Here is a 13,913-nt window from a genome sequence, read left to right as displayed (position 1 = left end):
TGAATAATTCTCATATTTTCCCATTTGGCTCTTTTGTTTTCTGATCTGAGGGAATCACATCCCAAGATCATCACATCCCTTGAGCCAACTTAGGACATGCTGAGGAGAAGGGGAATGCATCAACTTCAGACCAGCCTTAGCACACATTCTGTGAAGAGCCACAGAGCAGCATAGACAGTATTTAATCTGGATGTGAGGAAACTGAGGCCTAACAAGGCTAGTGACCATGTACTCCAGGTCCCACAGGCAGCTTGTAGCTACTTTAGACTGTACTGCTAGGAGACAATAATAATGATACTTTTAAGTCCATTGAACTAGGAAAAGTGAGAGACAGAGATCTATGTTGCAAATAAATACAATAAAAATATCTGGGATATATTCTGAAAATGATCTGTACAATAAAAATTCACAAGGAAAGAGCATACTTTTTTAAAAAATTCAAATCCATTCTGCCACTCTTTGCCATTCAGTAAGAGGCAGAACTGGGACTAATGAATCCAACAAAGAAGAAGGCATGGAAGGCTTCATTATGAGGAAAAAGACTCCCAAGGTCAAAATGGGCCAGAGATGGAATGAGAGCCAATAACATGTCTTTAGGTTATTAAAATAGAGACTGGAGTTGGCAGGGATTACACAGACTACTCCAAATTCACACAGGCTATAGAGATAATCCTCGGGAGAATGCTGAAAAGAGATTTCTGTGTTCTGGCTCCTGAGGATGTCTTAGGATATGCTTATTTATATATATATTTTTTAACAATCTATGTTAAATCTGTTTAGAGGAAATGCATCGGATATCTTTGAAGACATGTTGCATTCAAGGAGATAAGTCTCAGCATGAGGTGATGGGAGAAGCTTGCGATGAGAATGAGGAATCCAGATCAGATTTGGTTCTGTCTGTTAACAAGCTGTGTGATTTGGGAGCACATTGCAATGGGTCTCTTGTGTACAGAGATAAAGGAGAACAGATGTATCTGAAGATTTTCCTTTGCTAGAAAAGGGTGTTTCTGAGAGTGGCTGGGAAGAAATCTTCAAGATAGTCTGGAAGACTCTTTAAGATAGTCTGAGTCCTACTTAGGTTTGCCTGTCAGTCAGAGCAGGTAAAGGGGGTAGGAGGGCTTTTTACTGGAAGTGGAAACTCAGCAACCTCACCACCCTGGGCCCCAGATTAGGATCCTGTTTTAATGTAACTTCTTTAATACTTTTGTGCTTTTTTTTCCCCCTTAGGGCTGGCTACTAATGTGTTAGTTGATGGCTTATTTTTTTCTCAGAGGCCTGAACCTACACATACTTAAAAGGCTGCTCACAGTAGGCCATTCCCAATCATTGGCACAGGGACACCTTCTTCCTAGAAATGGAGATAAGGGTAACCCAGGAAATACATTGAGTGATTCCTTTTCACTCATCCCAGATGCCTAGATAGCCTGGGCTCACAATCTACCGGACCCAGCTCTTCAGTGGATGGTTCCAGACATCATGACTTGTAAGGAGTGAATTACCTGTGACCACACTGGGGATTTTGGAGAGAAAGCTCTTGACAGTTCTGACAGGCACACCCCCTGTCTTGTCGTCTTGCATCTTTGTAATGATGTCTTCGATCTGAAAGAGGTTAAAAGAAATCAGTGTGACTTCCTCCCACATGGGTGCCTTCAGAGCCAGCCCAAATGTGTGCCACATGGATGCAGAGCTCAGGGGAAGCCTCCTCAGACTTTACAAGAATACCCCTCACAGGCACCCCCAGTTCAACAACGTAAGGAGGGAGCCATCCATTAGGGTTCTGATAGGCCCCAATATGGAATTCAACAGGCATGAAACAAAATTCCTTCCCTCACCCAAATTGAGTCTTTATACAGGGGGGACCACTAGAAACTACTATATTCAAATCCCTCAAAATGGATGTTTCTTGTGGCTTCATCAAGAACATGAACACATCTGAATTATCACCAACTGCAGGCAGGGATGCCTTTGGTTCAGGTAAGGACCCATCCAGTTCCATGGGAAAGAAAAGTCTGTATATATCAAGACTTGAGAAGCCCTGATGTGAAGACATTGGGAAACAGGGCCTCCCTGATGAGTTGAGACAAAGGTGCTGAAAGATGGGATACTCTCCTTTGTAAAGATTATTTTATTAGCATCAGTTAGTTGTACGCAAGTGTCATTTTGACACATCTATGCATGCATACGATGTACTGTCATCACATTCACTCTCCTCTTCCTCCTCCTTCCGAGGTCAATCTCAACAAGCTTCATTGTTGCATTTTCACACATGTGCATAAAATATTTCAGACATATTTTTCCTCCTTCAGCCTCTGCCTCCTTTCCCCTTCCCACTAGTACCACACTGTGGACAGGCCTGGTTTTATGTCCCTGCCTTGTTCTGAACAAAGGGGGACTGCATTATCAGAAAGACCCTCCTGAGCTGGGGCCTGGAGTCACGTGATGACTTACTGGCTGAAAACAGAACAAGGAAATGTGACCAATGAATCTTCAGGAAGTGCCTTAATTAGTAGGCCATTTTGTAGATAAGAAGTTATAAATGTAATTCTCTGGGAAGAAATCTTCAGAAGGAGGATACAAAATATTGTAAATGGGGAGAAAAAATGAGAAGAAAATATATAATTTGTTCCACAACCAAGAGAAAATATCTTGGAAATATCAGGCAGGATTTTCTGAATGAGTCCTTAATGAAGTCACATTATCTTGAAGCTAGAAGTTTAAGCCACAACTCATCTATTTGAACATACTACTGCTGCAATTTGAAGTTAAGTGATTTTCTCAGATACATGACAAAAAACCTGGTTGATAGAAATAGTAGGTTATTAGACACCAAGTTGGGTGATAATGGTATACCATTATCACCATCATTATCTGCACCAAAATATATTTAGAATTATGTTCAAAGTACTTTTGTAGGCAAAGACTTTCCTGGGTTTTCAGCTTGGTTTTGTTGTGTGACATGGCTGGCGATTGACTTACTCTGGGCCAAGCACAATTCTCAGAGCTTCCTTTCTGTAAACTGGCTTAATTCTCATAGGAGGAAGATTTCAATTCTTTATAGACAGGGGAACTAGTATTCTTCCAATCAGCACCTGCCAACCTCCTTTACCAGAACAAGCCATTCCTGCCAGAGGCTCAGCACATTCCTGCATTTACAGAGGAGCTGCAGAGAATCAATCCAAACAGATGGGTTCTCAGTGGACTCAGGGTTGATTTCTGTGGCTGTCCTGCACTCAGGGTTGGTTGGATCTGCTCCTGGGCTGGGGTTGGGGAGATGGGAAGTATATGCTAATATTTTCTTGACTATTCCGTTCCATCTAACTTTGGCCATCTTCTGTTCCTACAGAGGAGCAAAATATTTTTTTTTTGCCATCCCTTTGTAGGGATGTCATTAGGGAGTATATTTGGCCCTGAGCTCTGTGGTGCCAATCTACAAGCAGGCGACCCTTATCTGATAGCCAAATGAAGCAAAGAAATCATGTGGCCAGCTTCACTGGTTCTGTCTGAATAGGCAGCCACAGTCTACAGTCTTTCTCCATGGAGCTTGGAGCTCAGGGTTGACACACAGGTAACATACTCCCAAATAGCAGGAAAAGGGAAGCCATTTCACACCGCACAGTGGGGTTGCTTTTAAATGAGAAATGCTGCTGGAAAGGCAGACACAATTCACTGAACTCATTAGCCCTGAGAGAGGAGAGAGAGGAGAGTGAGGAGAAGCAATCCACTTTTGGGAAACCAAAGGCTGCAGAGAGGTCACAGGAAGACCCGAGGGCCAGACACACCTTGCTGCCCCCAGCAGCGCCAATATACTCTGAGGATCTTGGACTGAGTTATTTTAATTTCTTTGGATTTCACTTTCCTTATCTTGATAATAATGAGGATGTTTGCTACACAGTGAGAGGCTTCTCTGATCAGATGGATGCAGTATTGTATGTGTGAAGGTGGGTGTCCATGGCTCACCCCTGTAATCCTGGCTACTCAGGAAGCTGAGATCTCAGGACTGTGGTTTGAAGCCACCCTGGATAGAAAAGTCTTATCTCCAATTAACTACCAAAAAAGCCAGAAGTGGAACTATGGCATAAGTGGTAGCACACCATCCTTAAGTGGAAAAACTAAGGGAAACCATCAAGTAAGTAAGTACTGGCACACACCCCATACACACAATGTGTCTGCAAGGAGTGAGAAGAACAGGGCTCTGGGTTCTTCTCCAGAGTGCCTGTCTTCCAGGAGGGTCCACAGACAGCACTGCACTTCCCCATGCTCTCAAGGCACAGGCTGGGGAAGCATGCCTGGGGGCAGTGGGAGGTCCCCACTGAGGCATTTCCCCATCCTCTGAGGTCACATCCGTTTCCGCTGTGTCTATACCCCTCCCCTATATAATCTCTCACTTCCTGCCCTAGGCTCTCTTGCTCCCCCGACTCCATCTTGGGTGGCAGGAGTCTGCCCTTTCGTCATGCAATAAACCCTCTTCTCCTGAACTGCGTGGAGTTTCCTTCGGCAAACCTTACATTTGGTGCCTTGACTGGGATCGGGGAGAGGGTCAGGAGTGGCTGGATCCCCTCTTTTCTTGAGGATCAATCCGCCTCTGCCCCCCCTCCACTGAACCAGAGAAAGGAAACTCCACTCCCGGACCTCTGCCTTTCCCATTGCTGGAGGTGCATTGGCTACAATGTTTCCTGTCTGCACCTGGTGAGTGACTCCTGCCTGCAGGCCTCTTTTCTGTCTCCTTCAATCCACCCCTGCCTAGGGCTCTCTCCCTGTGTCTAGTTTAAGACCCCCCCACTCCCCCAACATGTTCTGGTGAGATTGGATTCCCCCTCCCCCCACACACTACTTTCCCGCTCAACATCCTTCTTGACTCTACCCAATGATGTCCTCACTGACTCCGCCCCTGTCCATGTTCAGTAACCCCACCCCCTGACATCCTCACTGACTCCACCCCCAATCACCACTGACTCCACCCCTCTCTGGTGTCCTCACCTACTGGACCCCCACTCATGTCCTCACTAGCTTTTCCCCTGCCTCCTCACTGACCACCCCCACCCTCAGACTTCACTTCCTCTTAGTGTTTCTTATTACAATGGGGTCTCATCAGTCTTATCCAAGCCGGGATACCCCCTTGGGATATCTTTTACGCTCTTTAGATGTTCAGAGACTCCATAAAGCCAAAACGGCTCATCTTTTATTGTAATTATGTCTGGCCAAAGTATAGGCTAGACAATTGGTCTCAATGGCCCCAAAATGGGACTTTGGGTTATAATATTCTCAGGAATTTAGACAGTTTCTGCCGACACAATGGTAAATGGCCAGAGGTTCTATATGTTCAGGCTTTCTTTGCTCTCCATGCTTGCCCTTCTCTCTACCAATCCTGTTCAACTTCCCCTATCCTCCTGGCACAGGGGCAGCCTGTCCCTGCCAAATCACCTACGAGCCGGGAGCCTCTTCCTAACCCTAAAGTGCCTGATCCCCTACTCAACATTGAAGACTCTGCTTCTCCTCCCCAAGCTGAACCTTTCCTTCCTTCTCTTCCCCCTTCATCTCCTTTTGACTCACCTCCTGCTACTCATACTCGATCTTGTACTGGTAGCTCACAGCCTACACCAGCCTCCTTATATCCTCTGAGGGAGGTGGCAGGGGCAGAAGGGGTCATTCGTGTGCATGCCCCCTTTTCAATGACAGATCTCTCCCAGATTGAGAAGGGACTAGGATCATACTCCCAAGATCCCAATAATTATACCAAAGAGTTTAAATACCTTGTTCAGACTTACGACCTCACCTGGCATGACTTATATACAGTCCTGTCCTCTACCCTTACCTCTGAAGAAAAGGAAAGGGTTTGGGTTGCAGCCCAGGCACATGCTGATGAAACCCACCGCCTAGACAATACTTTCCCAGTAGGGGCAACGGCTGTGCCCAGGGAAGAGCCCAAATGGGATTACCAAAATAATGCTCCTGGAAGGGTTAGCAGAAATAGGATGGTAACCTGCCTGGTAGCTGGCCTCCAGAAGGCAGCCCACCATGCAGTCAACTATGATCAACTAAAGGAGGTTACCCAGAGACCCACTGAAAACCCTGCCGAATTTCTTGATCGCCTTACAGTGGCACTCCAGCGTTATACTAAGCTGAACCCGGAGTCAAAAGAAGGTATAATGGTCCTTAATACCCATTTCATTTCCTAATCAGCTCCCGATATTAAAAAAAAGTTGAAAAAGGCTGAGGATGGCCCTCAAACCCCTCAAGGAGATCTGGTGAGCATGGCCTTTAAGGTTTTTAACAACCGGGAAGAACAGAAAAAAGCTGATAAGGCTGCCCGTAATAGGAAAAATTGCCAGCTCCTGGCTGCTGCCCTTCGGGCTCCTCAAAGAAGAAGCGCCCAACACACACCACCCAGACCATGCTTCAAGTGTGGCAAGGAAGGCCACTGGGCAAGGGCTTGCCCTACTCTACAACCACCATCTGGACCCTGCCAAAGTGTGGACAGCCGGGACGCTGGGGAGTCGACTATCCCTCCTCATCTCTACAAGGTGGGCCAGTCCCTCCCAAACCTCCACACATGGGGAGAAGCTCAACTTATCCGAGATACTCAGCTTGGCAACGGAAGTGTGAAGGTGCCCAGGGCCGCTGGATCCCACAAGCCTCACAATGGAGGAGCCCAGGGTATGTGTCCAGGTTGCAGGCAAGCTACTTGCATCCTTTCTTTTGGATGTGGGAGCCAGTTACTCATTGTTACCTGAGTGTTCCAGCCTGTCTTTTCCCACCCAGATCTCCATGGTGGGTATAGATGGCCTTCTTACTTGCTCTGTAGAATAGATAACTTTCCTTTTTTAACATTCCTTTCTAATCTTACCCTGCTGTCCCATATCCAAGGCTCCCTCAGCCCCTTAAAGCCCTTTTCCTCTCCCTCAATTTTGCCTGAGGATCGAGTCTTTCTTAAGACCCTTAATCTGTCTGGTTTGCATTCTAAGTGGACAGGCCCTCATCAGGTCCTGCTGACCGCTCCCACACAGTTTAGCTCAACGGACAGCCACAGTGGTTTCTTCTGTCAAGAGTGAAAAAGGCTCCTGCTTTTGCCCCTTCTATGATGCCAAGGTATCTTACATCCCTGAAGAAGATGGCACCCCTGCCTCTTAAGACTTCTTTTGAATTTCATCCAAAGGACCATGCTTACTACCATGGAACTCTTACTGCTCCTTCTGGATGGACAGCATCCCTGCCTTCTACCCTCAATGTCGACGCCCCTTGTCAGCAGGAAGTAGCCAGAAAGAGTCTGCACCCCTTTACAACTATCAGAAGGCGGAAATGTTAGGCCCGACTGGAAGAAATGACTTCTTCCCTTGGCTCTCTCTCACTGCACCCTGGAAATCCCCTCCCAGAACTTGTAACCCTGGCAACTGGCATGCCTGGGGGTAGTGGGAGGTCCCCACTCAGGCATTTCCCCATCCTCTGAGATCACATCCGTTTCCGCTGTGTCTATACCCCTCCCCCTATATAATCACTCACTTCCTGCCCTAAGTTCTCTTGCTCCCCCAACTCCATCTTGGGTGGCAGGAGCCTGCTCTTCCCTCACACAATAAACCCTCTTCTCCTGAACTGTGTGGAGTTTCCTTTGGCAAACCTTACACTGAGCAGCCAGGATAACAGGTGTGAGCCATCACTGTTCAGCTTGTCTACCACTTGCTGCCCTGTGAACTGAACATCTGATAGTGGTAGACCCTGTGTTAACTTCTACAGTTAGAAAAGCACTCTCTTCCCTGTTCTCTTTCTCTCTCTCTCTTTTTTTCATGTTGGCACTGGAGTTTGAATTTAGGGCTTCCTACTTGTTATGGCCTCATATTCTACCACTTGAGCTGCTACCCATCTACTCCTAGCCATCTCTTTGCTTTCATATCATGTTTTGCACAGAGCCAATCTTACGTTTGATATTCCCATATATGCCTCTTGGGTAGCTGGGACTACAGATGAAATTAAGTTGGAGGTCTCACTATCTTTTTACCTAGGCTGGCTTCAAACCTCTATCGTCCCAATCTTTGCCCCCAAATAGCTAGGATTACAGAAAAATGAAACAAAAAGAAAAATCAAAAGATACCCCCCCCATACCACATCCCCTGCCCCAAGCATACATGACTTATTGTTTGAAATAGAACATCAGTAATTTTTAGCCTGGGCTGGCCTTGAACTGCAATCTTCCTAATCTCTGCCCCACACATAGGTGACACCACAGGTGTGCCACACTGTACCTCTCCAGGGATTCCACTTTACCTTATAAAGCTCTTGCAAGGGTTTTGTCAAGGCCTTGACTGTGATTTCAATGGTCGAGAGAACTGAGGGATTCTACATGCTTGCTCTGACAATGATCAACATGGGTTAAAATTACTTTGAATCACAGTTATCAGTCTGGGACACTATTTATTCTTTTGTTGGTCCTGAGGCCTCAACTCAGTGCCTGGGTTCTGACCCTGAGCCTTTTTGTGCCAAAGGCTAAGAATGCTCTACTACTTGAGCTATACTGCCACTTTCAGATTTTTCTCGTAGTTTATAGGGTAGGAGTCTTATGAACATTCCTACCCGGGCTGGCTTTGAACTGTGATCTTCAGATCACAGTTCCTGATTAGCTAGGGTTATACACATGAGCCACCAGTGCTCAGCTAGTCTAGGATACTTTAGATGGTAAGCCCCAGATATGGGCTGTTTTCTTTCCCCAGCATGTGTCTGTATGGGTGATAACTGACATTACCGCAGCTACTCAGTTCTACAACAGCCACCATCTTGGTCCCTCTCATGGTGGTGAGCTGGTCTCTTCAGCATTAGGGAGGAAAGGGGAAAGGAATGTACCACTCTCTTTGTTCTTCTCTATGTGAGTTAAGCATACTCCTTTCTAGAGAATTGCAGCAGACCAAATTTCAGACCAGACCAGAATCACATGGAGCTGTAAAGGAGGACAGGAAGAGGTCCTAAGCTTTTCTAGTTGTTGTGTCACATGGAACACATGTGACGGTGAAGGGAGAACAGAAATCTTAAATCTCGTTGTATGCAACAAAGAATTGGAATTATGAACATTCGTAAAAGATGGTTAGGATCTAGCTCTTCTCTGACCTAAGGTCCACACTGGAGCCTATGCAATATTATCAAAAAGGGAAAAATGTAATTATTTAACTCCCCAGCTTAAAATCTAACCATGGTATCCCCAAACCTAACCCGCTAAAAGCTTCTGTCATGACCTTTTGTCTTTTCTCTACATAAATTATTGTTTAATTTGTATTTGCATCTTATATAGGCTCTTACCACTGAATTTCTAAGGGTTCAGGAACTATTTCTTGAATTAATAATTGGATGAATACATAAATGGAATAACAAATAAATGAATAAATGGAATGAATAAATGAATGATTAACACAAATAGTCTTTTCCTGAAAAATTTTACCCAGGATGCCAGCTTATATGATATTAGGAAAGACTTGCAGATATTCAATGACAAATTTTGTACATTTAAGACCATCTTGCTTTGGGAATGGGTTCCATAAACAAACATGTCAAGATTTCCTGAACTTCCTGCAATGGCCTTGAAGGAAGGCCTAAGAATCAGATATACATGAAGCCATTCCCCAGTGAACTATGCTTGGCATAAGCCAGAGGCCTGGCAAGACAGATGGATGAGGCATCATTATTTCCTCGGTGGCTATGGTTTTACCATTACCATATGGAGTGTTTCAGAACTTTCTTCTATGGGAAATACCTACCCCCTCCCACTTAATGAAAGAGGCAAGCAAGAAGATGATATTCTACAAGTGTAATCAAATGGCTTATTGATGATGCCTTGGGGCTGAGGCTATATATATATGTTCCCCTGAGATTGGATGGAAGAGCCAAGCTTTAGAAGGTATCATTTTTCTGGTATTAGGAGTAGGCTCCTTATGCAGGCTGTGAACTGAAGGGTTTCTGGCTGCAGAAGGCCAGCCATCATGCAAATGAGCTCCCTGGACACCAGCCAGTGCATGAAATGTGAAATCTGCTTATTATCATCTCCTGCAATAGCTCTCATTTGAGGATGTCCTCTGTCTCTGGTTGAGAAGCAGCAGCCCCACATTACAGAACAACATGCTGATATTTAGTGAGGGTAAATTACTCAAGCCCACAAGAGACTATTGAGTAAATGAGATTATTGGTATAAAAGGCAGGCAGACTTGCTCCAGAGTTGGCTGCCTGGAGCTCTATACCAGCTGGTCAGAACACGTGGTGGTAGTGAGGGGTGCAGGGTTCACCTAAGGTTTTGACTAAGCATTTGAGGATAACCAAGTTGAGGTTGTGTTTTGTACAGAAAAATGCGCCTTCCCAAAAGGGGACCAAGTTCTCAGCCCTGTGACCTGACTCTGGATTTGTGATAAGGTTAAGGACCTTGACACGGAAGATTCTCCTGGTTTTTGTTGTTGTTTGGTTTTGGTTTTGTTTTGTTTTCAGGAAGATCCAGTCTACTCAAGGGAGTTCTTGACCAAAGAATTACTTCAATGCTGTTGTTTAGTCAGAGAGCAGTGATAGTGGAAAAAGAGTCCGAGAGATAAGACTTTGCCACTTCCAAAGGTGAAGTAAGGGGGTACAAGCCAAGGCAAGGCAGTAGAGTCTTCCTCAGAACACCCAGAACTGAATCATAGCCTGCTTGCATGCAGATTTTAGTCTAGTGAGACCCGTTTCAGATTTCTAACCTTTAAAACTGGGAGATAATAAATCATTCAACTTTATTTTAAGCCATCAAGCCTGTAATTTGCTGTGAGTTGTTACAGCTGCAGTAGGAAACAAATATACATTGTGATAGTTCCACTGGTAAATGCCATTATTCTGCATTGCTTCCAAAACAGACTGGTATGTTCTGAAGGAGACTTCCCACACTGCTCTCTGTTCCTTCTTAGCTATGGAATGACCCACCATTGGTCAGGTAGGCATCATAGCAAGCTTACTGGGGGAATGTGTCATCTATCAACTGTCATTGTCAATGCTTCCCTTTTGGTCTACATGGGACCATTTAGGTGGCTAGCTCAGAACTCATTTCCAGATTCTTCTTAAATGGGTCATAGTAGCTCATTCATTATGTTCAGTATCACATTCCAAATACATTTTCCCTCCCTCATCTCAAATTTTATATAGTCATATTTTACAACCTGTCACACCAGAGAGATTCCTCTTGCAGATTTCTTGCCGTGAGGCCCTCTCCAGATGCTGACACTCTGCGGTGGAATCTCCAAACTATGACCATAATGCAACTCTTTCCTTTATATGCAAACTAGCCTCATGCATTTTGTTATGGAAACAGAAAGGAAGTGAACACAGTTCCTAATGTGCCAACATCCACTCCATGGCAAGATAAGCAGTAGGACTTTCTTGTCCTCAGGTAGCACCTTGCCAAGGGAATGCCCTCATCTGTCTAAAAGAAGGATAAGATGAGGGAAACATGTTCTTAGATTTCCAGGTCCTTTGCCTTTTACTCTTCAAATTATAGGTTTAGTCATTTCCCTATGAAAGTAAGATTAAATAAAGAATGTGTCTGCATGATTAAATTCTAATATAATCTGACCTAGAAGGAGTCCAAGCAGTGCTCAAAAGCATTTGGTAGGCCATAAGCCACACATGAAAAGTCAGTGGAATAAATATTGACATCTGAAAATAAACTCTGCATGCCTCTTGGGAGATTGACAGTATCATTTGCCCATTACTTCTGCTAATCACACAGATTAAGTATGGCTTTTGTAACTTGTCACCCTGTGCTCTTCTTCAGTAGGAAGGCAAGCAAGTAGGTGGTGAGGCATGCAGACGAGTCAGGCTGAGCTTACAAGAGGGTGGGCTTTTTATTCACCATAGAAGAAAGAATTTTACAGGAGACTGAAACACTTGGAGAAGGGATATCAAATAGGTTAAATGGAAGAGGAGGCCAAGGACCAATTCCAGAGCTGAACTGCATCAAAAGGCTATGTTACACAATAGTAGTTCTGCCTGCTTGGCAGGAACATTGCTTGAAGCTATGCTCTATGAATTTCCTTGGTACGGTTGAACTATGTCTTCCAAACCCATATATCAGAGCTCTACCTCCCAGTGCCTTAGAATATGACCTAATTTGGAGAGATAGGGCCTCTGTAGATACAGGTAACCAGGATGACATGAGGTCCCAATCCACTGTCACTGGTGTACTCAAAGAGGAAGTTTCAACACAGTGAGAGATCTGTGAACACAAAGTGTTGGGGCCTAGCCTCCATCTCTGAGGCCTGATTCTGGCTCAGCTGCAATTAAAGGGCTTTGTCTAGGCATTCGGTCTTTTGCATACCTCCCTTAAGGCATCTCTGTGTACGTGACTCGATTGAACCCCCCGCAGTTTCGCGGGTCTCGCAGCAGCTCAAGTCTCGCGCGCTTTCCCGCACCTGTCCTGCCCAGTACCTGAAAGCCCCACCCAGACCCTTAGTGGTAGCACAGAGGCCCTCTTCCTATTGGCTAGCTTCCCAGTGCCCACCTTCTCCTACCCTAACAGTATATAACTAATTGTCTGACGCAATAAAGGAGGAGAGCATCAGAGAGAACGAGAGATCAGCAGAGATCAGCAGAGAGATCTGATGCGCTTTCATGGTTAACACTGCTTCTGACTCAGCGTGGTTTTTTCTTCCCCGGTGATTGGGGGAGGGCTGGGTCTTCGACACTTACCATCTCGCTCGGCTCCCGGGGGACTACAGGCTGGCCCTGTGTGTCCCTCCCCGTTCCTGTGTTGCTGCCCCAAGAGGAGCAACAACAAAGTCTATGTGAAGACCCAGGAGACAAGACAGACGGCTTAACATCTACAAGTCAAAGAAAAGCTTTAGGTGGATCCACCCACCAACTCATGACCTTGGATTTCTCAGCCACCAGAACTGTCAATCAGTCCGGTGACATCCTGTTAGTGACTCTTCCTTACAGCAGCCCTAGCAAACTCATACACTCCTGAAATGACCTTGCAGACTATGGATATGACAATTTACAATTATTTGTAATGCATTTTCAAAACTATTTTCTCCCATACTCCTTCCTGTCCTCTCTCTCTTTCCTTCTTCTATGGCTTCTTCCTACACATACACACACACACACACACACACACACACACACACACACACACGCACATGCGAGCATGTAGAAAACACAAATTAGGAGCTAATCCCTAATTATTTCTAAGTTAGAGAATTCTCTGTGTACCAGGAAGCAGCAAAGCATAATACTTCAAAGTGTTGGTTTGCTGAAAGCCAGCACTGTCTGGTGTTGGGGATAGGAACAAACACTGGACCATGGGCCAGATCAGATCCAGGCATCAGACACTACGGGGGGTGGTGGTGGTGGTGGTGGTGGTGGTGGAGGACAACTGAGAAGTCCTAGGAGTGGTTTCCTGAATGTGACTCTGATCCCTACTCGGTCACAAAGACATCAATCACCTCCTCTCCGAGGGTCCCAGTTGCTTTATGAATGAGTAGGATGGGCACTATCCTAGATTTTTTTTCCCCAGAAAACTTGATCCCTTTTATTTTCCGAAATATCCAAGTTTCAGGAAAATGAGCGCTATTTGGGTTTCTAGGTCTTTCCTGGTCATTTCTGCTCAGTACCTCTCCCTGCATCTGTCTAGGCAAGGTAAACAATGGCCCCAACAGGAGGGGTGGAGAAGACAGGGAAGAGGAAGGTGGGAGGCTGACCTCCCTACCCTGAGGCCGCACCTTCCCAGTGGCCAGCCCTGCCAGCTTCCCCACATTGCAGAAGGAATCCGGTTGGACATAAGTTATCTTTCAAGAGGGGGCTAGGGCTACGTGGCCTGGCTTCTAGGCCCACTTACCCTTGCTGAGAACAAAGGGTCTGCATGAGTATCAAGGATGGGGTACTGAGCTTCCTCAAAATGCCACAGTGTCAACAGGGTGCTGGTGGCT

At 45.6% G+C, this 13,913-nt stretch overlaps 1 protein-coding gene across 4 annotated transcripts in view; it reads right to left on the bottom strand.

Moving 5' to 3' along the window:
• Positions 1-13,913, bottom strand: part of Rgs6 (regulator of G protein signaling 6) — a 430,841-nt gene that overhangs the window by 115,419 nt on the left and 301,509 nt on the right. For all 4 annotated transcript variants that reach the window (XM_090344405.1, XM_090344408.1, XM_090344407.1 and 1 more), the window contains exon 3: positions 1,500-1,599. In XM_090344405.1, coding sequence (XP_090200531.1) covers positions 1,500-1,599 — 100 coding nt within the window. The remainder of the gene's footprint in view (positions 1-1,499; positions 1,600-13,913) is intronic.

Source organism: Megascapheus bottae, chromosome 14, assembly GCF_031878675.1.
Source record: "Megascapheus bottae isolate mThoBot1 chromosome 14, mThoBot2.hap1, whole genome shotgun sequence".
In the NCBI taxonomy this organism is placed as follows: Eukaryota; Metazoa; Chordata; class Mammalia; order Rodentia; family Geomyidae; genus Megascapheus; species Megascapheus bottae.
The sequence above is the reverse complement of the archived record's forward strand: the minus strand, read 5'-3'. Positions and strand labels throughout refer to the sequence as shown.